Raw genomic sequence first — 25,520 nt, forward strand, 5'->3', positions numbered from 1 at the left:
CATGGCTACAATAATTTTCGTCGTGGTGTCACGAATGATCGCTATTGCATTGAAAAATAATCAAATTAAAATTGGTGCAACCCAACTTGTCTGCATGAGCCGGCAAATTCAGTCAAGAGATGATGCACTTGCCAGGCGTCTTGCTTCGTCGCTTATACTTTTGGAGGAACAAGAGTTGCTTGTTGTTGATGGCGCCCTTCCGCTTGGAGCGAACAAGCTCGATCGCGTCCTCGGCCTCGTAGCCTGCTTCAATGAGGGCGATCGCGACAAGCACCGGTGCTCTAATGCAAGGCAACCCGAAAAGCAGAGTTGGAAAAGAGGAGATGGTGAGAATTTGCAGTTCAAATGTTTGGAAAAATAAAAGAAGAAGGGGCACATCCAAAACAAAAAACACAAAAGTCGGCACTCACCGCCCAAGGCCCGCAACGCAGTGCACGGCAATACAAGGATGCTTGCCCTCCTTCTGGACGGCAGGAGACATGCGCTGGTTGACCAGGTTCAGCCAATTGTCGGTGACTGTGCTCGGCGGGGCTTCACCGTCGACAAACGGCCAGTCGTGGACGGTAATGTCGTTGCGGGTGAGCGGCTCCGTGTTGTAGGTGGGATCGCACACGCGCACAACATCCGAAACCTCGTGCTTTTTCAGCTCGGTAATATAGGCGGGCAGGTTGGAGTCGCTGGGAGCGTCCATGATGAGGAAGCGCATGTGCGCAAACTCAATGTAGCTCGGCGGGTTGGGGATTTTCGCTTCCTTGACCATGGTGGAAACGTCGGGTATAGGGTAGGATTTGGTAGGTAAAATGAAAAAAAAAAAGGGTAAACGAGAAGAGAGCAGTCTAACGTGAAAAAAAAAAAGAGAGAAAAGGGTAAACGAGAAGAGAGCAGTCTAACGTGAAAAAAAAAAGAGAGAAAAGTGATTCACCAAGTCAAATCGACAATGGGGGAATCAAAAGAATGGGGAAGAAGAGAAAAAACAGTTAACAGGAAACAAAAGAAACAAAAGAATGAATGAAAGGGAAAGAAGGAAGAGATTGAGAATGAAAAGGAAAATCGAAGGTTTAAAAAAAAAAACACCGAGGCTAGAAAAGGATTCGAGTTACCCGTTCTCGCGTGTCGCGGAAATATAGAAGAGGGCCAACTCACACGAGTTGCGTGGGGTCATTCACAGCCGGGTAGGAAGCAGGCAGCGCCTTTTGTTGGAAGGGGGGAAAGTCCGAAAACAATCAAGAATCACGACGCAGACCGTTCGAACAATAGAGATGGAAAGAAAACAACAACAACAACAGCCACAAGAGAAAAAGGGAGCTTTTGTGTATGTGTGTGTGTGTGTGTGTTTTCTGTTCTGATGGTCTTGCTTTCTTGAAGGAAGGTGGCTAAGACGCAAGCAATTGGAGAATTGGAACGAGAATGCGAACTCGACCAAAAGAGCAAAACGCAAAATCTGTCAAAATAGGCCAAAAAACCAATAGCAAACCAAAGTGAGTTAACTAGCAAATGCGTGACCAAAGGCAAGCGAAGAGAGCAGGAGGACAACACGAAAACTCAGAAAGTGAGCGTTCGCTTCTCAACAGCCGAATGTTGGGTGCTCAACAACAACATCCATGATCAGAGAGAGAAGATAAAGGAGGGGTGACAGTATTTCACCAATCCAACCATTTTCAATCATACTCAGACGTTGAGTACTGAAAAACGACCAAAACACCAAAAAATCAACCAAAACAAAAACATTGAACAAAGTCTCCACAACAACCCTCTATTTTCGCAACCGAGACGAGCAGAGGCCTCGCTCTCTCTCTCTCCGTTCCTCTCCTGTCCTCTCCTTTCCCCTCTCTTGACCTTCTTCCGCTCGACACACCCTTCCTCCGCCCATCTCTCACCACCTCCCCTTCCCCCCCCCGCTGTTCAGGCGTTGTTTGTGGCTGTGGCTTGTGAATGTCCTTTTTTTTTTTTTGATATTTTTTTTTTTCCCAACCGGTTTTTGTTCCTGGTTTCACGTCGCTCGTTCACCTCGCCGTTTGCTGTTGATTCGCAGCTGCAGTGCCGTGCTTCAGTCCCACTTACACGCACTAAAGCATCACACAAGCATCACAGTAGAACCACGCTTCACACTGCAGCAAAACGCAAACTGCAAGGGCAGAAAACAGCACCGATGCCAAAACGGAATCAAAAAAAAAAAAAAAAAAAAAAAAAGGCTTTTTTTCGTTCTATTATTATGATGTTTGGTCTTTCTCTCTGCTTCCGAATCCCGACAACGACGATGGTGATGATGACTGATGATGATGATGGCAAAATGCACACTTGGATACCATCCCATTCTCCATTCCGGGGATGGTCAGGAGCGCAAAGGCAATCAACGAGGGGACGAAAACGCGCTGATGGGTCCTCGTGTGTGTGTGTCGGCCATTGGGATTCTTCTGTTCTCCTCTGACTGACTGTCTCCCGCTCCACAAGAGACCTCTCGTCTTGCTTGCATTGCTGCCAGAGAAGAGAGCGCGGTTGTGTCGCAGTTCGCAGCGAGGATGAGAAGGGGGCACCAAGCAACAGCACGGCGAGGTCCACGTTGAACAGCCTGTTTCCCCCACTTCCCTTCGCTCGCTTCCCCGTGCCTCCCAGTTCCGACGTGCCCCGTCTCTTCAGTTTGCTTCCGAAGCCACATGGAGTGCCATTGACACTGCTCGTAGTTGGTGGGTCTCAGAGGCAGTGCGACCAAAAAGCAATGAGGCAAGAGAGAAGAAACTTACAAAAAAAAAAAAAAACAGAGAGAGAAAAAAAAAAAAAGAGTGAAGCAATGCACCCTCATCGAAATGGATTGAGACATTGATGTAGATGATGTAGATGATGTAGATGATGCACAAACAAAGTATCATTACAAGAGAAATTTGGGGTGATTTGACTGGCAGGGGGGGGGGAAAAGAAAGAACGAGTCGTTTTTTTGACAGCTCCAAACTTTCAGCTGTTTCCAATCAGTACCAAAGTACCATCCAAAGCACAGACCCCACCCAATCTGCAATCTGATGAGACGAACAACAAAAATCCCCACATCATCACCCGTCCTAATCCAATCCACTGCTCACTCTTCGTCCTTGCTGTTGCACTCGTCACCAATCCACCGTTTCCCCCTCTCTTCGTCCGTTGCGTCTCCACTTGTCATCCACGCAAATGTACGCACTATTATCTGGGCTTGTCAAGTACATGCTCCAGAAGGACGAGTACTACGTGCTCATCCTGGGGCTCGACAACGCAGGCAAAACAGTAAGCGGACGACGTTGTGAGACGCTCCTTCCCCCACCCCCACCCCGGCACACGTCCCATTTGACTGGAATAGGATGCTTGGAGCATCTTGGATTGAATGACGCGAGGAACTGTGCTCAGCGAGTGAGTCGGTCAGAGTGAGCGCAGAACGAAAAGGCTCAATGCTTTTGTGCTGCGGACGTGGTCATTGCTACGTTGTGTGACAGACGCTGCTCGAGCGGACAAAGCAATTGTACAATCCTGGATACGCAGGCATCCCCATGAACAAGATTACAACCACTGTTGGTCTCAATGGTAAAAAGCAAAACAAGCGAAAAGCGAGAAAACGAACGTGCAGATTCGTCTCACTCTCACCCACTGCCAAAATGAATGTCAACCCGCAAACAAAAAAACAAGTCGCCAAGGTGGATATAGCAGACAAGAATCGAATCATCTTCTGGGACCTGGGAGGACAAACGTCACTGCAGTCGTTGTGGAACAAGTACTACGAAGAGGCTCACGGCGTCGTTTATGTTGTGGATTCAAGTGATCCCGATCGGATACGGCAATCACAGGAGGCTTTTGGTATGTGTCGCCAGCCTGGTTTTGAACTAGCGATACGAAAAAAGCGGTCCGACAGGGGGAGAAGACATCTGCATTTGTACTCTCTCTCTAACTTGCCTCCCGTGTGTGACTCGCCACAGATCAACTCGTGGGCGACTCCAATCTGGAAAACGTGCCCATTCTAGTGCTCGCAAACAAGCAGGATAGAGACGGGTGTCTGAGTGTAGTGCAGGTGAAGGAAGTGTTCAACCAGAGCGCTCGCCGAATTGGTCCTCGTGCGTGCAAGGTCGAGCCCGTTTCTGCCGTTACTGGCGAGGGAATACGACCGGCCATGGAGTGGCTTGCTCAGACACTAGTGCGCAATTCCAAGCACCGCCCACCAAAGCGACGCGACATTTCTTGATTCTCCTCTTTGTTGCCTCTTGAATGTTGTTTCCAATCCATTGTGTTCTTCATGCTCGTTTTGCGCTTTTCATTTCTCTGTTCATCCTTGTTGATTCCAATGTATTGCCATGACTGGATCTATGAATGGACTGATGCCAGTCCTCTCTCTCTGCGAATCCGACTGCGAAGATGATGACGGGGCGTCCAACCCCATCCACCACCGCCAGCATTCGCAGATGTTGCCTCTTGTTACTCATACCAGCAACTCTGCTCAGTCTTGCATCGCTGACTGCCGCCAAGCCGTGTTCGCATGACGGATCGCGCCTCGCTCGCGCTTCCCTAGAACGAGTTACGTTTCCATTCCATTCCCCCCCCCCGCCTCGGCTTGCTCCAAAATCAACATTGCAGAGAACGTTCTTATGACTCACTTTGATACCTCCCCCCCCTGTCTCGCTGAAAATTTCAGCTTGTTGGCAGCAGGACTGACTTGTTCGACTGGCCGCCAAGCTGCCCGCTGCACCCTCTGCGCGATGTGCACTTTGTCTCGCAGCACAAACGTCGCATGACGTCCTTCTCAAAGCATCAATGCCTGGTTTGCGGCAAGGGCTTTGACACTGCCGAGCACCTGGACGACCACTTTGACCATCGCCACCGCGACCTCGAAATTCAGGTGAAGCTGCCAAACAGTCGATTCTGAGCAAAATGCAAACAAATTGAGCAAAAAAGCTACAAAGGAGCTCGTCTGAGCTGTCCAAAACCAAGAGAAGATGATGGGGCGGAACAGCTGGAAAATGTTCCAACTATCGGAATTGGGAACTTTTGGGCGTTGTCGTTGCGTCGCAATAACGCTCACGCAATTGGTTGTGTGAATGGATTCGACAAACTAGTCACAACCAGTATGCCTGGCGGATTTCTGCGACGTGCTCGGTTGCTACACACAGTCCATTGGCCAGAAACCAGATTGCAGCAACTCGAGCATCCACCATCTCCACTTTAAGTGCGGATCGCTCTTCCGGAGCTGTCTATCCTCTGAGCTTTCTGGATCTGCATTGAGTATGTTTTGCAAGCGCTTTTTTGGGTCTTGTATTTGCGGCCAGCAGAGCGAGGCAGACAACTCTGGTTTCTGATCTGATCGTGTTGTTTGTTGCTTCACCCCAACAGCAAATCAAGTCAATGCGTACTGCCAACATCTAGACTGCACACCAGCTGCACTCGACCAACAAGGTGCCGGAGACTTTGTGCTTCCGAAAAGCGCCGCGCCACCAAAGTCACCGACTCTCTCCCGGCGAAGAGACCTTTCCCGGATGCAACTCATAGTTGGCATTGCAACAGTTGTTCTCATCGTGGCCATTGCCGTGGTCAAGTTCATTGAGCGTCGAAGGTATGGGGTCAGCAGAGTTGCTAAGGGTTTTTGTTGAATGGTTTGACTTACCTCGTTGCCTTGAACAAAACACAAATGCAGAGGTCGCGCAAATCCGCAGTGGGACAGTACAGGCACCTTTGCAAGTGCACGCGAGCAGGCGAAAGGGCTGACAACGGGCACACGTGCGAGACTTGGCAATTCCAGCTCATTCGCATCGAGCTCGTCTCGATTGGGCGACGCCCCAGCAGCCAAGCCTTCGACCGCCTTTTCCGATACGGTCGGCTGGTTGCGACAGCGACAAAGCCAAGGCCAGCACCAGTCACAACAATCTGCTGTTGTGTCATCCAGTCGAGAGCCTTCCGATCCAGGCATCTAGCCCTGGTTCTGAATTCTTGTTTGATGTTCACCAAAAAAAAAAAAAAAAAAAAAAAAAGAAAAAAAAAAAGCATCACCCAGACTTGAACACTCGCGTTTTCCAGCAAAATGTTAATTAATGGTGGAAAGAAGGGTGGGCATAACAGGCTTCAAGACAAAACGAAAAAAACGGGATATTCAAAAACGAACGAGCAAAAGCCAAGGTAGCTCGGCCTTTTTTTTTTTCTTTTTATTTATTAATGGTGGTCGGGCACATCGACAGAAGTGGCAATGCGAGCCTTGCCCCAGGCGTCACGGAGCTTGGGGTAAAGGGCCTTCATGCGCCAGGTGGTCAGCTTCAACTCGGGGTCGGTGGCGTCTGAGCTGAAGATGGCTGTTTGAACGCAAAAAAGTCACACGAAACAGTCAGATGTGTGTTTCACAGAAGAGTGGGTGGCTGGGGTTTTCGGCGAGAGAAGTGGTTTTTCGAGTGAGCTTACTAATGGTGCCGCGGTTCAGGCACATCTGGAGAATGCTGCGGCTAAAGTTCATGTCAGTGACACGACGGAAGTCAGTGGTGTCCATGGTGGAGCCGCAGCAGCCACGGGTGATATCGATGCGCTTGCGGGAGATCTTCCAGTGGGCTGTTGGTTCAAAAAAAAAAAAAAATAGGCGACGAAAGTCAGTTGAACAATTCGTGGGCACATAGCTGCCAAACACAAGCAATCGCATGGCATCAACTGATTTCACTGACTAGCAGAGCAGCACATGGGCGAGAGGCAGCCCTTGGGCCAGGTCTCGCCTTCCCAAATGATCTACAAAGTCGACAAAGCGAGCAGCAAGAGTCAGATGAGAAAACCTTGCACACACACTCACACACACACAAATGCCACAACCCTCGTTGCTGCTCTACATACATCATCACCGCCCTCGACCTTGGCCTCGGTGGTCACGCTAACTTTGGCGACCGCTTGAGCAGACGAGCCGCTAGGGGAAGCAGCGCCTCCATCGATGGCAGCACCGCACTCGCCGCAGAACCTATTTTCACCAGAAACAAAAGCAACAACAAAATCAGCAACATTTGAGTGTAAGTTTTTTTTTTTTTCATTCAATCACAAAATCATGGATTCAATAAAGTTTTCGACTTTCGGTTGAATTCAAAAAGTAAAGAACAGTTGAAAAAACAAAAAAAAAAAAAAAAAAAAAAAAGAAAAAAAAGAAAAAAAAAAGAAAATAAAAATCAAAACCAAAACCCCTAGTTGTTGTTCTTTGCCGTGTTTTCGCTTGAGTTGAGGTTGCGCGCAGGGCAATGCGTCAAGGAGCACGACGCGCTGTGCCCTGAGTTGAGGTTGCGCGCAGGGCAATGCGTCAAGGAGCACGACGCGCTGTGCCCCCCTTGCCCACCACCGTTGATCAAGGCGAAGCAACAAAGCACAAGAAGTGGAGAGGGTGACACACAGTTCGAGCAGCGGTGGGCGCTGTTTTTTTTTTTTTTTTTTCAAAAACCATAACAAAAAAGTGTGTTCATTCCATTTTGAAACTGTGCTTGTTCCTTTGTTCCTCGTTTGCGCTCCAAACTCGCCTTCCACGCGCGTGCTTCGAGTGCGCAGGCGCAGCAGCGAAACACGCGTCTCCATGCGTCTCCATGGCACTGGCACAGCGCTGGGCGGCATTTCCACAAACCGCAGCAGCCCCCATAGATCAACCAGAATAATGGCTTTTTTTTTTTTTTTTTTTTTTTTGGTTTCTTTTGGTTTCTTTGTTGTTTGCCTTCCTTCATTCTTGCTCGCCTGAAGCGGGTGAAAGCGAATGTCAAAGCAAAGCCAAAAACCGAAAATTGCCGCAGCACTCACTTTCCAGAGTCGGCAGCCTTGCCGCAGTTAGGACAGAACTTGCCCATTGTTGTTAGTGTGTTTTGGGGTTGAAAATAAAAAAAATAAAAAAAGAGTGACGAAGTCAAAACAGACCATATTTGGGCATCCACCGTATCGAAGTATCGAATGTAGAGGAATGGGGAGAACCATAGAAAGTCATCGGGGCACTTCAACGTGCTACACGAGTCACTTGTTGAACAACCTGGCTGGAAGGAAATTGGCAAATAATGGGGGGGGGGGAACGCGCAACTGCAGCCTGGCTGATCCATTGGTCCACAAACCGATTTGTGGGCGATCTGCCGTTAAGCAAGAACAGTCGCTGGATGGAGAGCCGGTAACAACGAGATGACTCGAGGTGTGATTGTTGTTGTGCCTATTGAGCACCAGTTGAGCCGGGGCGGGGTCTGCTTGAGTTTCAAGTAACATGATTCCACCCATCGAGCAACACCAACTGTTACAACAAACCTTCACCGACAAATCAATGCACCGACAAATCAATGCACCGTCAAATCAATGCACCAAAGCCCCCAAATCGCGACCTGTGCCGCGTGGCGAACGGCTCTGCTGAAGCAAAAGCACGCAGTCGGCAAACGAAGGGCGTGCAGGGTTCCCATTCCCAGGTCGTCAACATCAGCGAGTAGAGATGCGCAGGACAGTCCCGAGGTTGCGGCAAACGATCGCCGCGCTCCAGACCCACAAGGTACTGCTCGCGTTCGACATTCGCCCAGGGTGCTTGGCCCATTGTAAAGAGCTCCCCTGATTCAAAACGCAAGCGTGAGCAACGTCGCGGAATTCAACCTTTGCTCGACAAGTGCAAATCCAACTTACAAAGCACAACGCCATACGAAAATACATCCGATTGGCTCGAGAACTTGCGATAGTTGAGTGTTTCGGGCGCCATCCACTATTATGCACCCGAGTGTAAATACAAGGCTACAAGAAACGACAAACCATCGACCCAAAGCGTCCTCGGCAATTAATCGACTTACGCGAATCGGCAGCTTCTGCTTCGACTGCAACTTGTAATAGTCCTTGTCGTTCAGCTCCCTGGATAAGCCAAAGTCGGCAATCTTGGCGACCAGATGCTCGCCAACAAGGATATTCCGTGCTGCCAAATCACGATGAAGCACACGCGATTGCTCCAAGTACGCCATGCCTTCGGCAACACCGGTGGCCACATGCACATACTCGTCTGGCGACCAGACGACACCGCTCTTTGCCGATTTCCGAAGTAGGTTGCGGAGATCACCTGTAGAGTTTTCATGAAAGTGAATACCAATGAAAATCCGCTTCACCAGTTGGAACTACGACTGTATGTCAAGAACTTACCATACGGCACATACTCCAGAACGAGCATTTGCGGCTGACCTCGTCCGGCTGGGAGCACCGCGAGGACATTGACAATGTTGGTGTGATTCAGCCTGCGCAAGAGCTCGGCCTCGTGCACAAAGTCTTGCTCCGCTCGAACGTTGGCATCCAATTGCAGAGTCTTGACTGCGACATCGACCGTCTGCGCGCCTGGGGCAAACAGGTGGCGATGCTGGGGAGCAATGAGGGCAATGGACACGTTCGCGGAAAACACTTCTCCAAAGGCGCCTCGTCCGAGCAGCTTGCGCTCGCCAGTGGCTATCTGCGATGACAGCATTGCAGATGTTGAGACCACTGCAAGGCTGTATTCAGTTGACGGCGTGGAATACGGCAATCCTCCGACCGCGGCATACTCGGGATCGCTGGGGTTTGGTTTGAGCGGCAGTGCGTAGTCAGCCGAGGCAGGGTAAGCGCTCTTTTGCTTGGTTTGACCAGCAACATCGTAGACTGGATCGTGGCTCGAAGCAAAGTTCGGGTTGGTCATTTCGATAGTAGCGGAAGTGCTTTCCATCTTGTGGTTGCCGTGGGTTTGCTTCCTTCGACGCAAAAGTACAACCGCGACCACGATCGCAATCAGAACAACGACTCCTGCTGCTGCGGCGCCAGCTGCTGCGGCAACAGGGCTACTGCCACCATTGCCTTGAGCGCCAGAAGAGCCATCATCGCATGAGCTGGTGGAGTTGGAGGCTTTGTAGCCAGATGGGCACGCAGCAACGCAAGAATGAGATGGCTTCAAAGCAAAAGTGCCGCTTGGGCAACGAGTCACGCATGACCGAGTCGAGTTGTCGGCATAGCCGACAGTGCAAGTGTTGACGCAAGACCAGGTGGCATTGTGCGCAAACCCGGCGGAGCAGGTTGCTGCACAGCTGCTAGTTGAGGGATCGGCCCAAGAGTTGGCTGGGCAATTCGCAACACATTGTCGAGTGCTATCATCTTTGAAACGTCCACCAGTGCAGCTCGCCGAGCACGATGGCGGAGTAGCAAGAGAATTTGCGTACGTCGGCGACAGACATGACACAACGCATGATCCGCTTGAAGAATCTGCAAAGAGGCTCCCATCACATTCCGCCACACACGTCCAAGTTGAATTCTGCCTGAAAAGTCCCGAGGAACAGCTCGAAGCACAGCGTCCAGATGCAGCAGAAGCAATTGTAGCAGAGGAAGCAGATGCAGCAGAAGCAATTGTAGCAGAAGAGGCTGATGCGGCAGAGGCGACCGAGGCGGAAGAAGCCGAAGCTCTGGCAATCATGGCCGCGGAAGGCTGGCAGTAGCCGCTCACCATGTCATAACCGGCATAGCAAGTTAGGCAGAGATTTCCACTATTGCAAGTGAGGCAATTCAGCCGCAGCATTGGCTGGAAGATCCGCCTTAGCAAGTAGCACAATTCGCGTTACAACCTGTCAACCAAGCCGCGAAACAACAAATCGGCGTTCTGGAAGCGTTTGCAAAACTACCTGTTCGTTCGAAGGATGGTGGCACTCATTTGAGTTCTTCAGGTTTAGCTCTACAGTACTGTACAAGCTCAAACTGGGAACCATTCCGGCTTTGGTTCACGCTTCGGGGTAATCCACAGGTTGATCACAGCGCCTTAATTCATGCTTGCACGGTTCCATGATGGAAAGGTTGACACTCAACGAAGTACATGTATTTGTCAAGCCATGCAAGGTAAAAACACACACACACACACACACAACCAAACAAACAAACGAAAGAAAAACAAAAAAACAAACAAACAAACAAACTACCAAGCTACGTCTACAAAACTACCCGAACTCAAACACAATCTGCTACCTCGAAGTGAGCAAAAGTCATCATCAGAAGAAAACACAGCAACACACCACCAGAGAAAAGGAAGCGAGCGTTCTTTGGTTAATTCGGCGGTTGATTCTCGTTCAAGCTGTTTGAAGTGAGAAAGCCATACCGTCAAACAGTAAGTACCACACACAAACACGACAGAATCAGCATCAGATAAAGGGACCATACTTGAGCCAGTCAAGTGCAGAATTCTGGTCGAGTGCGTTGTCCAACGCAAGCTCTCCGGCTTCCCCGATTTCGTTATACCACAAACTGTTTGCATAGGAGTGAGCAAAAGCACTGCAGACCAGGACGTACACACATTCATTGTTGATCTCAATCTGCAAAATAATGGTCACATACTCGAGTACTTTGAGCGTGGTGTTTCGCAGGAGCGCTTCTGCCAACCTTTCGGCGCCAGCATCGCCAATATGATTCATCCCGAGACTGTGTACAATGCAGTGAGTAACATGCAGCTTGTTTAATGACCAGTGCGACACGAAACAGCAGAAAAGCGAGAGGAACATACTCGAGAGTCGTCAGTGTTGTGTTCTGCGAAATCACTGCCGCCATCGCATTTGCACCACTATCGCCGATAGAATTGCGGGACAGGCTGCTCTCAAAAGGTAAGTGTAAGTATCGTTGCTCATCAAACGACATGCTCAGCACGCAAGGTAGCAAGCGAACGGAAACGTACTCGAGCGACGTCAATCCCACGTTTTGCTTCAATTCCTCCGCCAGCGCCTGCGCTCCTGCACTGCCAATCCAACACTCGCGCAGGCTGCTCAAAGTGTGAGTATCATCAGTGCAGCGCAACAAGGCAAGGGCGCAACAAGGCAAGGGCAGAAATAGCCAAGTCGTACTTTAGCGTGGTCAGTGTCGTGTTTACCCTGAGTGCCTTGGAAATCGCTTCCGCTCCTGCATCTCCGAGCAGAGTGGAACTCAGACTAAAATCGTGTCGTGATTGAACAAACCCCCGACATGGTCGAGCAGCGATTAGTTGACGACGCCGAGAACGACAACATTCAGCAAGCGCGATGGAAAGACAACATACTTGAGTATAGTGAGCTTGGCGTTCTGCGTCAGCGCCTCTGCAATCGCTTGGGCTCCAATCGCACCAATCGGATGGCAACTCAAACTGTTGTCACGCGGTGAGCACTTGCAGCAACGTTTCCACCGCCTCCCCCCCCGAACAAAGCAAATCAGCGAGAGAAGCAAACATACTCGAGCTCTGTCATCCAAGAGTTCTGCTTGAGCGATGTTGCAATGACTTGCGCTCCAAAGGAGTCAACGCCAAAGGGAATCCTAAACAGTGTCGTGAACAACAATCAATGTGAGTTGCAATGAAAGTCACAACACCAACCGAGTCCGAAAACCTACTCAAGCTTGCTTGGTTTGGTCAAACTCAGAACCTCTTGAATCACTTGCACTCCAGCAGAGTCAACAATGTTCTCACGCAAGCTGTCCGCATAAACTGAGTGACTTATATCCATCGAAAGAAGCATCACATGCGTCGTCGTCATCGAAGGGGGAACGACAGGAGAAGGGTGAAGGAACATACTAAAGCCTGGAAACCTGCATAAAGGCGTATGAAAGCCCAAAATCACTCGGATTACGCAACCGCAATAGTAGACTGTTACCATACGATGACAAGTTATGTGAGCAGGAAGCGTTGGCCACTTCAGAGTGAATGTCAACTGCAGGACAACATACCGCTCTGTGATCAATGGTTCTGACATTTCACGCTCGAATTCAGGGTTGTAGTTGTTCCAACCTCGCAATCTAGAATCACGCCGTGAGTAATCGCATCAGAAAGAATCATTTTATGCGCACAAGTGAGACATGGATCAACACGAGGGAGTGCAACCTACTCGAGCGTGGTCAGCGCAGTGTTCTGTTTGAGTGCGGCTGCGATCATTTGCACTCCTGAGTCAACAAAGCGAGCCGTCACCCTGTGATGCCATCACAGTGAAGAAAACAACAAACCATAAATCATCAATCAGCACTTGGTATCACCTTCGGAGTATGAACCGACAATGAAAGATGACCTTACTTGAGGCAGGTGAGCTTGGAATTTTGCTTCAGGACCTCAGCAATCGCGTGCGCTCCAGCATCGCCAAGCACGTTGTTCCCTAGTCTAATCCCAGAAATAGTGTCAGTTTCAGTGAATCAAGCATCGAGGCAGATCGGCATGCGACTTGTTACATACTTGAGCGAGGTTAGAGTCGTGTTCTGCACAAGGCCAGGTGCAATTGCCTGCGCTTCAGAATCACCGATGGAACAATCCTCCAACCTGCTCCCACATAACAAGTAAAGTGACTACAGTGAGGCATGACAAACACGGCACCAATCACCGGGGAAGATTGAACATACTCGAGCGTGGTCAGCGCGGTGTTCACTTTGAGCGCCTCGGCAATAGGTTTCACACCAGCAGTGCCAATGTGATTTTCATTCAGACTGCAACCACGTGTTATGTAAGAATACCACCAAGTAGGACGTCCGCCTTCAGGTGTGACATTGAGCAACGAGCAAGGCACGTACCACAGCGTCGTCAGAGTCCTGTTCTGCTTCAGAGCCTCGGAAATGATCTGCGCTCCAACAGCGCCAATATTATTGCGAGATAAACTGAATGCGCAAAGCCGTGAGTAATAGAAGGATCAAGGAACAGCAATTGTGTATGAGCGACAGGAGCGAGAGAGATGGTGGAAACCCTTACTCGAGTGTCGTAAGCGTGGTGTTCTGTTTGAGTGCTTCCGCAATCAAGTGCACTTTAAAACAAAGCGGGCTCCAACTCAGACTGTTGGCTGATCGTGAGTAAATGCAGCAACAACCAGTTCCACAACAACAGGAGCATAGAACGTACTCGAGAGTGATCAAACTTGTGTTCGACTTCAGCATTTCGGCAATGCTGTTGGCACCAGCATCGTCAATCGGGTTCCATGAAAGACTGTGTTTTCAAGTGTGAAGAAAATGTATCACCAGAATATAGCCTCGCTCTCAACAACAGCATTCCCAAACATACTTGAGCGTGGTCAGCGTGTTGTTCTGCGCGAGTGCTCCACTGATCGCTTGGAGTCCAGCGGTGCCAATCCTGCAGTGCTTGAGACTTGACACGTGACACGCAATACAAGCAAGGTTAATATTTGGCCTTTGCAGACAGAAATGGACCAATGTGCGGCAGAAAAACATACTGCAGAGTCGTAAGCGTCTTGTTCTGCCGAAGAGCATCCGCAATGGCCTGCGCACCGGCATCACCAAATCGACTGTGATCCAGACTGTATCCGATTGTGAGAATTCCAAAGCACCATGATCATTAGCAGTGATAGCGTCGAACCGGCATGACAGATTGCAAACATACTTGAGTGTGGTCAGTGTGGTGTTGCTCTTGAGTGCTGTAGCAATCGCCTGCGCTCCGGCTACTTCCATTGCGTTTCCCATAAGTCTACTCCCAAAGCGGTGAGCCATACCATCGAATACCACAACAAAGCACGGCATTCATCAACACAAAGCGAGGAGCTCGTACGAGAGTGTCGTGAGAGAAGTGTTTTGCGCGAGCGCTTCTGCAATTGCTTGGAATCCAACGCTGTTCAATCTATTGTCGCCCAGACTATAATCAACGTGTGAGCATGCGGTATTAGGCAGCCGTGATTGCCTCGATTTTCGTTCTCTTCATCTTTCTGCTTTTTGTTTGGGGTGGGGGGATAAAGGTAGGAGCTGTCACGTACTCAAGTTCAGTCAGCGTCGTGTTCACTTGAAGCATCCGTGGTAGCGCCGCCTGCGTGCCACAACCGAGAATGATATTGTTGTTCAAACTGCGAGCAGTGCAGTGAGCGACAGGGCAAATGAAACAGCAGGTGCAGTTACAAAGACATGGATTCAGTCAAAATGAGAAGGGAGGATCATACTTGAGGGAGGACAACGTCGTGTTCTGCTCGAGCGCGTGAACAATCGCTTCAACTCCAGCATCTCCAATCGAACACCAATACAGCCTGTGGCAATTGATGTCAGCGATGGCATAACAACGCAGCAGTGGAACCCAGAGTCACAACATCCATCCGGCAGAACGTACGAAAGCGTGGTCAGCGTCTTGTTGCACACCAGAACATCAGCGATCGCAAGTCCGCCAGCTTCGCCAATCTTGTTGTTATCCAAACTATTACAATGAAGTGAGCAACACATACCACAACAACTCCAATAATGATGTTAAGCAATGAATTAACACGAGAGTGGCACTGACACAAGCGTAGTCAATGCCGAGTTGCTCTTGAGTGCCTCTCCAATCGCTTGCGTTCCAGCGCTGCCAATGTCGTTGCAGATCAAGCTGGTGACCATGACATGAGAATCAATAATTCAATATTCGATTCAACTTATCAGCGAACAAGCAACTAGCAGAAGAGGAAGAGAGTGGAATCCGTACCGGAGTGCAGTCAAAGTGGTGTTTGGTTTCAGCGCTTCTCCAATCGCTTGAGCTCCAAAGTCTCCAATCTGAGGACCATACAACCTGACCCAACAGACAGACATGGTTAGATTGATGTTCGCAATCAGACACGGAAGTGGTCAGCATGAGAGGGAAGAAGCATACACGAGCGTGGTCAGTGTCGAGTTTTGCTTCAGGATGGCGGCAATCGGGTTTGATTCTGCCGAGTCGAATTTACCCGAGTGTAAACTGTTACCACACAATGAGCGACGCCATCGAAACAAATGGAGCGTTTGCAATGGTAAACTCGAATGCAATCAAAATGCGAAGTGGTGCGTACTGGAGCGTGGTCAACGTGGCGTTCTGCGTCAGTGCCTTTGCCATCGATCGCGCTCCATTGGCATCGAGGTAACCCCTGTCGTCACACGGTGAGCCAATTACCTCACATAAGCAACACGGGCAAATGGTGCAACAACAACTTACGAGAGTTCAGTCAGTGTGGTGCTTTGCGTCAGTGCATCGGACATTACTGCGTCAATGTAATTTTGAGTCCTGTTATCATAAAGCAAAGTAGTGAGCGAGTGGGCTTTGTACAGCTGCCATTACCATGGCATCGGCAAATGGATCCGGCGTTGCATACCGGAGTGTCGTCAGCGTTTTGTTCTGCACTAACGCTGCCGCAATCGGCTGCATTCTAGCATTCTTGAAGTCAATCACACACTCGCCCAAGCTGATGCCATACGGTGAGTCAAGGCATCAAACAAACATGGAGTTAGCAGAAGCCGACAAGTACATACTCGAGCGTAGTCAGTGTGGTGTTTTGCAGGAGAGCTTCACCAATCGCTTCCTCCCTGCTGAGCTTCTTGCTGTCCTGGTTGTCGTCGTCCTCGCCAGCAGTGTCGTCCTCGCAGTCCTCGTAGTCGCCGTCGTCAGCATCGTCAGCATCCGTTTGACGAGCCTTCTTCTTGTTCTTCTTGGCTGTTGAGGTGTTCTCCCCGGCCAGTTCAGCAGCCCGACGCTTGCTGCGGATGGTTGTGGGGACGCCACTACTGGAAGCTGAGCTCGTCTTGCCAGTACGCGCAATTGCAACCTGAATGGGTTTGCGAGCACGAAGATGGTAGCTCACAGTCTGAGATCCTTGGTTGGTTGGTGCAGTGGCCTTCTTCTGAGCGGTCTGGCGTTATGTGAAAAATCAAACAGTAGGAATCACAAACGAAGCAAACAAGATGTCAGTGACGAGTTAGTGGACTGGCATTACGTCTCACAACTCTTGGGCAGGCGGCACCTTGCTCAGCGGCTCTGAGATTGAAGTGGCAGGGACAGGTGCGGCTGCCTTGCTGGCCTTGCCTCGCGGAGCAGCAATAGTAGTACTAGCCACTTGTACTGCTGGTGTAGCAGCAGTGGCAGCAGCAGCAGTAGCAGCACGGGCAGCAGCTCGCTTGGGTTTGGGTGGATCGACCTCCATTGGCGCGACCACACGATCGTCCTCCGCTGCGTCGGTGCTACTGAGGCGACTGCTGGTCTTTGGCCTGGTGGCTCTTGCAGCGCGCACAGGAGTAGGAGTCGGAGCGGGAGCAGCCGAGGGCGCCTTCTTAACCATTTGGGAAAAAAAAAAAGAAAAAAAAAAAAAACGGTGGAGAAAAAAAAATCAAAACCGACTGAATATCAGGACAAATCCATTTAATGTGAAGGGTGCCTAACGTTTCGATCTCACGCCTGTCCTCTGGACGCCATTGCCCTGTTCTCACAAATTTCATGTAGTTGTCCTCATTTGAGTAACTTGCCACAGAGGGGGGCTGGCAGAGCCTTCCTGAGCCGACTTCGATTTGGCTGGCGCAGCATTGCGACAACTCGCAAATCGAAAACGGGTGTCTAACTCCGGTTGAAGAATCTCGTCCATTCGGGGACGGCTTCCGCGCCGCGCTCCCCGACAAGCCAAATGGCAAATCGTGCTTCAAAAAGAAGCGGTGAAAGAAGACCGACACGGTCGAGGGCGCTCCGACGAAACTGCCGGAGTTAGGCACCCAAAAAATGGCCTGTTGTTCGACCGAACCGAGGCACTTTCACTCTACAATACAAAATCTTAGTAAGTTGGATCGAAATCAAACAAGCACAGCGGATCTCTAGCGCGCCGCGGACTGCAGGCACAACGGGCAGATGATTTCGAGCAGGTGCCCCGAATTCCACTGTATCGCCCTCTGACCCTGCCAAGCACCATACAGTGTATTGATGTGCGAAAAACGGCATCTGGTGTCAGTCTGCTGAGATGGAAGCCTTGGGTGAGTCATTTGAGGGAGAAACTCCACAATATTTGATGTGAGTCGTTTCAGCGCCAGCCGCTCGATACGATAGCATCATGTCTGCCACAGATTCATACAACAAGAATGAGGAATTCGCATCGAACAAGGTCTTCCGCACATTCCGAGCGACTTTGTTTGCGTGTTGATCTCATCACCGCTCGTGAAAAGCACAATCAGCGTTTTTCCTGAAATTCCTCTGTCAGGGCTATTGCAGCTATCGAGCATCACAACGTCGATCTACTCTCGAATAAGGAAGCAGCAACAGTGCAAAGCTAGATCTAGTACCAACGAAAGTCTGTGGCTCCTTTGATATCACGGAATTTTCCAAGCAACACTAAAATGCGTTGCCCAAACCGAAAGGCTCAAATTTCGAGGTTACAAGTCGTCGCGTTGTGAGGTCGCTTTATTGAGATGAAGGGAAAACAGGTGCACAAAAAAAACACTGGAGATCGCAGCCCGACGAGCAAGTTGTCCAATTGCCAGCGTGGCCGAAACGGACTTACCAACACTTGTCGGTGTTGGTATTCCATTTGCAAGTACGCTGACAGTCCGCCAACGTTCGTGATCCGAAGTAATTCTTTACATCTGCAAGGTAGGTTGGACCTATACCTTGCCCTAAACACAGGAGTTTCGCAGTTGCAGTCGCGTCCGCTATCTCCTGCTGAGTAGCGCCCCGCTTGTAAATCGGTTGGATTCTGTCGCAGTCAACACATTTGCATGTGTTACCGATGCATTCCATCGGAATCTGGCACTCGCTATCAAGAGTGCAGCGATCTGTTTCTTTTCGATTTCCGTAAGCTTGCTTGTCCCGATGGTGCAAATCAGGATTGAAGGTGCCAGTGTTTCCAATGTTGTTATGCTTGGCTGGGGCGAAAGCAGCTATCAGCTCGGATGTGAGATCGGGGTTGCAGTGTTGTCCAAACAAGGCGTTTTGTGGTAGGTTTAGCTCATTCTCGAGTGCTCCCAAACTCATGAACTCGACTGCCGAGTACAGAGTCTTAGGGGCCTGGGGTTGCCGCCGGGAAGGCCGGGAAGGCCGGGAAGGCTGGGAAGCCTGAGAAGCCTGCGATTCACCCGCTTTCCCGTTGTAGTGAGCATAAGCGGCGCCGCTTCCAACCCCTGGAATGCACATGGCAGTAAAAAACGGGCCGGTCGGAACAGGAATTCCAGTCGCTAGTGTTTCCTGGGAGGGTGTGCCAAGCGCGCCAGTCAGAAAAAAGACTTGTTGTTTGCCTTTGCTCTTGGCGAGAACAACCTCGCGGAAGGCCGTTTCGGCGTAGCTCCAATCACGTTGATTGAGCTCTGCGGCCATGGGGACAACGTTGATGTACGCAAAAGTGGAAAACGCAGCCGCGTACGACATGTTGAGGGGAGTATACTGCGTGGGGTCCACAAGCGCAGCGATTGCGTTCGGGAACAGATGGCCTTTGTTCCAGGATTTGCCAACTTTTCTGTAGTCCTTGTCAGCCAAGCTCGAAGCCGAAGCACACATCTGCTGCGCTGGCACTATTCCCACATTAGGGAGTCGAGCTGGTGAACACAATTCTGTTGACACACGTGAGCAAGGCGAGACGTCTTCGTGACCTTAGAACGAGTTTACGCTTGGAACTTACCCAAATTATACATGAATGGGGTCTGAGGACGTGCAAGGCTTTGATGCGTCGTCTTCTGAATTTCAACAGAATACGCCACGACTCTCGGTATTTTTGCTTTCGGATCAGAATCAAAATACGAAAGGTAGAAAAACCGTGGCGTGGCAGGAGCATGGGTTGGTTGTGCAGTGAATGTGGCAACCTGAGCCCTTTTTTTGTTGTGTTTTGCGTAGATCTTGTACGGCTTGCCGGGTGCGAACTCGGCGCAGATCTTTTTCAAGCCGGGATATCCCGTCGTAGGCGTAGTGAGAGACAGAAGAAAAGGCGACTCTATCCCGCCAGCGAGATGATGCTTGCAATCGTTAACCGCGGAATTCAAGGATTTTCCTGTTCCAATGGCTTGTCAGCAAATGCAAAATGCTTCCAAAATCAAGCGCCAATAGCAGATCATCACTTACTATCGTGGCTAGAGGCGTCTTCGCTCAATGCCATGCCTGCATCACCGCCTAAGACTTCATCGTCAGTTTGGTCGTCCTCGGCCCCATTTAATCTCATGGCCGCAATGAATGTCAGCTTGTCAAGCGCACCGAAGCACCATTCAAGCGCGTGGCAGGTGGCATTGAGCATGATCATTGACCCTTGGATGCCTCTCAGCGCGAATTTCATGGCCACCTCGTGTGTAACGGGCGAGACATCCTTCGAACCAACAGGCCACCCAACACGTTCGCCGTTTGCGTACAATGCAAACAAGCACGGTCCAATGAAGCAATACTCGTCGCCATTATCCTCAGGGTCGAAGCGACGCTGATGCAACGATGGGAGTCGACCACGCGAGAACAGCTTACGCCACATGGACAGCTCCCAGTTGTTAAGCACCTCGTTGTGCCGAGCATCCGGCTGTAAGAGCGACTGTTCAAGCCCTTGGCAATACGGAATGTCAGAATGGTCCCAGACAAACTTGACATCAGCCGCGAACAGACTGTTGCTCAACACCGAGTCTTCGTTTGGCATGTTAATCTCCAATTGCCCGACGTTCGCATCCATTGAGTAGCGGGCTTTACTCAGTTGAGGGACAACATCGTCCACCGGGCCGGCTGGACGCGTGAATTCCTCCCACTCGCTGCCGCTGGATTTCGTTGGGCGGAAAACCGTCGTTTTCACGAGCTCTTTGGATGATGACTGGAAACGGTCCAACCACACTTCAAGATGAGCGCAGGGGGATAACTGATCCGGCAACGTGGGAAAGGTCACAGTAGCCGTTTTCCAGACGTCCTTGTTTGCAGAATAGCTCCACAGCAAACCACAGCTAAAGATGGATTGCGGCTCGGACACAGGCACGCCATTGGTTTGCGAGGGAATGTACGGTTGCGAGGGAGAATTCGAACGAAGGTTGCGTTTTGTGCTGGGCATTGCTTGAGAATTAACAATCTCATCGTCATGTGGCTCAGTGTCGCCTTCTCTGGCTGAAAAAGTGCGCTTTTGGCCAGATTCGGGGTTGAGTTGTTGTTGCTGGATACGCGAAGCTGAACGGGTCCGGGCGCCCCGAGCTTGAGGGTGTTGCGGGGGAATGTACGGTGTTGGAGAAGGATTAAAGTCATCGTCAGGCTGAGGGTGGTCTTCAGATTCATCCATGCGTTGCTCGGCCAAAACCCGCTGCGGTCTTCTGCGCGCTTCTCGGCTATTTGACAGCAGTCGTTGTTGGATACGCGAAGCTGAACGGGTCCGGTCGTCCCGAGCTTGAGGGTGTTGCGTCGTGTCAAAATACTGTTCCTGCTGGCGTGGTCGCGCGGGCAGTTGACGGGATGATTGACCGGGGCGGCCGCGCCTTGTTTGAAAACTGGAATCAGAATCAGCGTTTTTAGCCAGCGTGGCAGGGACCATTTCGGCAACCACAAGCTCGTTCAGAGAGATGGAGTGTGCAGACAGCATGGAGGTGCACAGCGCACTTCCGCTCAAGGCCGTGTCATTCACAAAGAACAGGTCGCCAATGCAGACAAGCTCTGCCTCAGTGCCACCGAGGATGCCAATCAACGCCGTGACAGCGCCGCCGGTTTGCCACCGACTGAGCAATGTCGGCTCAATTGAAGGCGACAGGGAGGTGCGGCTCCATGCTGGCGCCCACATCAGCCCTTGCGGGAAGCCTCGGTTCTTGGCGAGCAACCACCAGCCGCGAGCAAAGCGTGGGGACGAGCCGGTGTCGCGCACGCCAAACACGCCAGGCACCTCAACAGTGCGCAAACAGTTGGCAGCAAGCTCAGCAAACGTGCCAGATGCAGCGAGACAACGTGCGAACGAGTCGGCAGCACCACGCAGATGGACGCTGCCTGCAGCCGTGGAGGGCGGCAGCCAGTTGGGACGCGCAAACGCTTGCATTGCCGCCGGCACGCCCTCTGAGAGCTCAAGCGCAGACACGAACGGATTGGTGGTCAACAGTGCGTCAACAATGGCTTGCACACCTGCTGACGCGTTCAGCGAGAGGCACAGGATTGCGCCTTGAGCCGTGTCTTGGACGTCAAACCACACCGAGTTGGGGACACTGCGAGGCAGCGTGCTTGTGCGAGGGTCGATGGGAACAAGGCGTGGAATGGTTGTTGTCAGCAGAAATCCGTTGGCGTCCTCCGCCGCGGTTTCCATTTCCTGGGGGTGGTGTTCAACAGCGAGAAGGCCGCTCAGGAAGGGCTTGGACGTGCGGGGGCTTGAGCCAATGTCAGCGCCAACCCGGTCGAGCGGCGGTGCGTGCGACTCAAACACGTCCGAGCTCGGATCAAAGTTGCGCGCAGAGTGCATGTCATGCTCGTTGGCAAAGACGACGTGGCTGGTCGAGCGGGAAGCATTGCTGCGCGCGTCAATAATGTTCTGCAGCGTGAGGACGAGCGGCGACTGCGCGTGCACGAGCAGCTGAGGGGGCAGCACCAGGCCGCGCTCGGAGCCCACACGGTTCGAGTCCATGTAGTAGAACGACGAGCCGCCGTCGTTGCGGAACACAAGCCAAAAGCCAACGTCCGAGTTGCCCACGCCGCGGCAATGCAGGCGAGGGATGGTGCTGCTGCTGCTGCTGCTGGCTTCAGCAATGCTCGCCACAAACATGGCAGCGCAGATCAGCAGCAAGCCAAACAGCTGCAGCGGCAGTCGGTCGTGTCTCGGCATTCGAGGCAGATGATGATGATGAGTGCGAGTAAACAAACGCATGGCAATGGAAAGAGTGCAACAGAAGGAATTTGTTGGTTTATTGACACAAGGACAAAAAAAACAAAAAAAAAAAAAGCAAAAAAAACAAAAAAAGCAAAAAAAACAAAAAAAAAAACGCCAAGCGTTAAGCGTTGTTTGGCCTGTTTCGTTTCCGCTCTTCTGTCTTCTTTCGTCTTCGTGTTCTTGTACTGATTAGGATTCAGAGGAAGATGAGTGCGTGCGTGCACACGCATGAGTGGGAAGAGTGCAAGTGTTTTGTGGTCTTATCACGATTGGTTTTTTTTTTCCGAGTGTTTGGGGTGGGTTTTTTTTTGTGGGTTTTTTTTTTTTTTTTTTTTTTTTGCTTTTCGCCATTCTTTCTTTCGTCGTCTTTTGTCTGCTTTCGTCTTCTTCCGTCTGCTTTCGTCTTCTTTCATCTCCTTTCGTCTTCTTTTTCTGATTCCACCTCGAAGAAGATGAGTGCCTACAAGCACACTCGTGGAACGAGTGCACCAAATGTCAAGTGTTTTTTTTTTTGAATAAATTTTTTGTTGGTTTATTTTTTTTAATTTTTTATTTTTTGGTTTGTGTTCCTCTGCCGCTTCTTCTGACTCTCAATCGCTCGCCGCTCGCGCTCCGTTCCGCCTTGAGACGACCACACACGCATGCAAGTGCCTTGTGTGCTGCTGCTCGTGGAGCGACAACGCTCGTCATTATCTTATCGTTTTGAAAAAACCGTTCCACATTTGAAATTCAGCTCAGTCCTTTACTTTTCTTCTTTTTTTTTTCTTGTCCTCGCTTGGATCTCTGGTCGCTTTTGGGTATTCTTTTCGAGCCACACTCTGTTGCCTTGTCTGTACGTGAAATCCTGTGACTGGCGCGTGCTGATGCAGAGCGGATTGCCTCATGGCTTTGATCGTTTGCTTGATCTTGTTTTTTTTTTCTTTCTCTTTTTTGCATTTTTTTTTAAAAGGTGTGCTTGTTCATTCAACCACAAACATGAGGCGAGCCACGCGGTCACCCGTTTGGTGGCTGTTGAGCCTGCTGGTCGTCGCCCGGGTCTCCTCTGGGCAAGAGCAAGCCGCATGCACTTTCTGCACGTGCGTCGGATCGCCCGTTATCGAGGTCAAAAATTGCAACGACGCACTCATCACCATTCCCTCCAATATTCCAACCACGGTGAAAAACATGTAATTTTTTGTTAACAAAAGAAAAAGAAAGCATCGAAACGTTGTTGAGTTGATTGCAGCTCAACTCGATCATCCTGGTGGACAGGTGGATTGATAACACGTTCATTCGGTTTATTCGACCCGCTGCATTCCGTGATCTTTCTTCGCTGACTGTGCTGTAAGCCTGAGATTTGATCTGGCATGTTTTATGGAAAGGCAACTGACTTGCACTGGTTTGAACGCTTTTTTTTATGTGTTTTTGTCAATCTAAAAAGCGGCTTGTATGGGAACCAAATTTCGGTCATCCCTGCCAATGCTTTCTCCGGCCTTGAGGCCTTGCAAGTCCTGTAAGCGATCGTTGCCTCCTTGCCAAGCTTTGGACCGATTGCAGCTCAATATTTGCCCACTTCACAGGGACTTGCGCTACAACGGCATTTCCGACCTGTCCGCGAGAGCGTTTACAGGCCTTTCAGCGCTGACATTACTGTACGATCATTGCGCGTGTTGATGATGTCTTGATGATGAGACCTGCACCAATGAGAGCCGCTCACTTTGCGCAATGCTATTCAGCGATTTGTCTGCTACCGGTCTCACACAGGTTCCGCGCGGAATGTTGGCTGGCCTTACTTCTCTGCAACGTTTGTACGCTAGCCGTGTCTTTGAGGAATCAACATTTCGCGAAGGGGGGACAATCCTAACTCTCGCGTCTTGACAACAGGGAATTGCAGAACAACTTGCTTTCTACCTTGCCTCCTGGGTTGTTCCAGAATCTGTCTGCACTTACACAAGTGGATTTGTCAGGGAACTCGTTTGGCGCGGTTGCCCCTCCCAGCACGTACCGAGTCTTAACCAGCTTGTATCGTAAGGCATGCATGACGTTGCTGTGTTTCGACCTGTTTGTCAAATGTTAACTTTTTGTCACGATTTTGGCCTCTTAGAGTGTGATGCAGCGTGTGCCACTTGCTATGGAGCGGGCCCAGATGCATGCTGCGCCGCCTTCTGCCTCTCATGCAACTCGACCAATTGCACATCGTGCTATGTCGGTTCCGTCATGGTGGACGGTGTTTGTGGCCCACCGGCACCTCTTCAGATCATTGCTGCCAGCTTCCCCGCCACAGCTTTGGAAGGCAACGAAATTCAAGGAGTTATTACCCTCCACAATTATGGGAATACCTCGTTGGACAACGTTAAGTTGGGAATGTACCCCGGGTACGGTCTGCAGCTGGACCTGTATGATCAGCAACAACCTACCTATTGCAGCTCAAGTTCAACAAGAGAGGGGGGGGGGGGCATCGTCGCTTGACAATAAAATCGACGAAGAGAGACGGGATTCCCTTGCTGCAGGTCAAACTCTTGCATTCCCTGTCAAATTCAATCTTCAAGGTCGCGAGTTGTTGCCCCTGATCTTTTTCGCTCTTTTCGACTCTTGGTCTCTGCTCGTTCAAGATACCAGCGACTCTGTCGGTGTGATTCGGCTCATTAGTCGTGAGTGATTTGTTTTGTTTTGTTCTTTGTTTGTTCTGTTGTTGGTCGTTTCTTTTTTTGTTTTTGAATTGCTGACGCGTTTCCTTTACGTTTCTCTTTGCAACGCTATTCTTGTTGGCCAATCAGCTCAAGCAAACAAACTTGTTGTTTCTCCAATCGCCATTTATGGGGAGCTAGTATGCCCCCCCCCATTGGCCAATCAACCAGATGCCTGAACTCATGCTTCGGGGGCCGGGTGGAAAAAGACCTTGTCCCCCCTCGACACAAACGCCGTTATGGATCGTTTTCAGCTTTGCGCTCTTTGCTACGGGCGGTCGAGTTACACTGCTTAATGTCACCCACGGGGCTTCCAACCCGGCGCCGGCCCAGGAATCGTGGTTTCAACTCGCCAACCTGCTCCTCTTTCTTGAACAAGGATTCTTAACCTGAAAAACGAACCGAGATCCCACCCGTTGTC

The 25,520-nt window shown here is 50.6% G+C and overlaps 7 protein-coding genes across 7 annotated transcripts; 2 read left to right on the top strand and 5 right to left on the bottom strand.

The window, feature by feature from the left end:
* Positions 1–3: 3 nt before the first annotated feature.
* On the bottom strand, positions 4–1,441 carry CAOG_06306 (dual specificity protein phosphatase CDC14B). Its single transcript, XM_004345005.2, has 2 exons — positions 411–1,441; positions 4–281 (listed from the first exon to the last, which is right to left on the bottom strand). Exons 1-2 carry the CDS (start codon positions 758–760, stop codon positions 113–115), a joined length of 519 nt encoding a protein of 172 aa, XP_004345055.1. The 5' UTR covers positions 761–1,441; the 3' UTR covers positions 4–112.
* Positions 1,442–3,083: 1,642 nt separating this feature from the next.
* Positions 3,084–4,317, top strand: CAOG_06307 (GTPase). Its single transcript, XM_004345006.2, has 4 exons — positions 3,084–3,252; positions 3,459–3,546; positions 3,649–3,816; positions 3,936–4,317. Exons 1-4 carry the CDS (start codon positions 3,160–3,162, stop codon positions 4,196–4,198), a joined length of 612 nt encoding a protein of 203 aa, XP_004345056.1. The 5' UTR covers positions 3,084–3,159; the 3' UTR covers positions 4,199–4,317.
* Positions 4,318–4,348: 31 nt separating this feature from the next.
* On the top strand, positions 4,349–6,007 carry CAOG_06308 (hypothetical protein). The gene is made up of 5 exons (XM_004345007.2): positions 4,349–4,527; positions 4,646–4,849; positions 5,067–5,232; positions 5,341–5,560; positions 5,642–6,007. Exons 1-5 carry the CDS (start codon positions 4,369–4,371, stop codon positions 5,916–5,918), a joined length of 1,026 nt encoding a protein of 341 aa, XP_004345057.2. The 5' UTR covers positions 4,349–4,368; the 3' UTR covers positions 5,919–6,007.
* Positions 6,008–6,020: 13 nt separating this feature from the next.
* CAOG_06309 (hypothetical protein) lies at positions 6,021–7,852 on the bottom strand. The gene is made up of 5 exons (XM_004345008.2): positions 7,750–7,852; positions 6,814–6,934; positions 6,651–6,711; positions 6,397–6,540; positions 6,021–6,290 (listed from the first exon to the last, which is right to left on the bottom strand). The coding sequence occupies exons 1-5, from the start codon at positions 7,794–7,796 to the stop codon at positions 6,154–6,156; spliced, it is 510 nt and encodes a 169-aa protein (XP_004345058.1). The 5' UTR covers positions 7,797–7,852; the 3' UTR covers positions 6,021–6,153.
* A 423-nt stretch (positions 7,853–8,275) lies between these two features.
* On the bottom strand, positions 8,276–10,420 carry CAOG_06310 (NTRK3 protein; the record flags this gene model as incomplete). Its single annotated transcript, XM_004345009.1, has 4 exons — positions 8,276–8,526; positions 8,599–8,674; positions 8,760–9,019; positions 9,100–10,420. 4 exons carry the CDS (start codon positions 10,418–10,420, stop codon positions 8,276–8,278), a joined length of 1,908 nt encoding a protein of 635 aa, XP_004345059.1.
* Positions 10,421–11,007: 587 nt separating this feature from the next.
* On the bottom strand, positions 11,008–16,949 carry CAOG_08971 (hypothetical protein; the record flags this gene model as incomplete). Its single annotated transcript, XM_011272347.1, has 33 exons — positions 11,008–11,035; positions 11,122–11,205; positions 11,296–11,379; positions 11,462–11,545; positions 11,630–11,713; positions 11,796–11,879; positions 11,987–12,070; positions 12,157–12,237; positions 12,313–12,393; positions 12,494–12,565; positions 12,646–12,714; positions 12,804–12,884; positions 12,986–13,069; positions 13,142–13,225; positions 13,306–13,389; positions 13,474–13,557; positions 13,649–13,729; positions 13,796–13,879; positions 13,955–14,038; positions 14,124–14,207; positions 14,291–14,374; positions 14,456–14,539; positions 14,658–14,744; positions 14,838–14,921; positions 15,002–15,085; positions 15,170–15,253; positions 15,350–15,433; positions 15,515–15,598; positions 15,690–15,764; positions 15,833–15,901; positions 15,990–16,079; positions 16,147–16,523; positions 16,635–16,949. The coding sequence occupies 33 exons, from the start codon at positions 16,947–16,949 to the stop codon at positions 11,008–11,010; spliced, it is 3,186 nt and encodes a 1,061-aa protein (XP_011270649.1).
* A 1,199-nt stretch (positions 16,950–18,148) lies between these two features.
* CAOG_06311 (hypothetical protein) lies at positions 18,149–22,388 on the bottom strand (the record flags this gene model as incomplete). Its single annotated transcript, XM_004345010.1, has 3 exons — positions 18,149–19,194; positions 19,263–19,628; positions 19,700–22,388. The coding sequence occupies 3 exons, from the start codon at positions 22,386–22,388 to the stop codon at positions 18,149–18,151; spliced, it is 4,101 nt and encodes a 1,366-aa protein (XP_004345060.1).
* Positions 22,389–25,520: the final 3,132 nt, after the last annotated feature.

The sequence above is a fragment of the Capsaspora owczarzaki genome, assembly GCF_000151315.2.
Source record: "Capsaspora owczarzaki ATCC 30864 unplaced genomic scaffold supercont2.11, whole genome shotgun sequence".
NCBI lineage: Eukaryota > Filasterea > Ministeriida > Capsasporidae > Capsaspora > Capsaspora owczarzaki.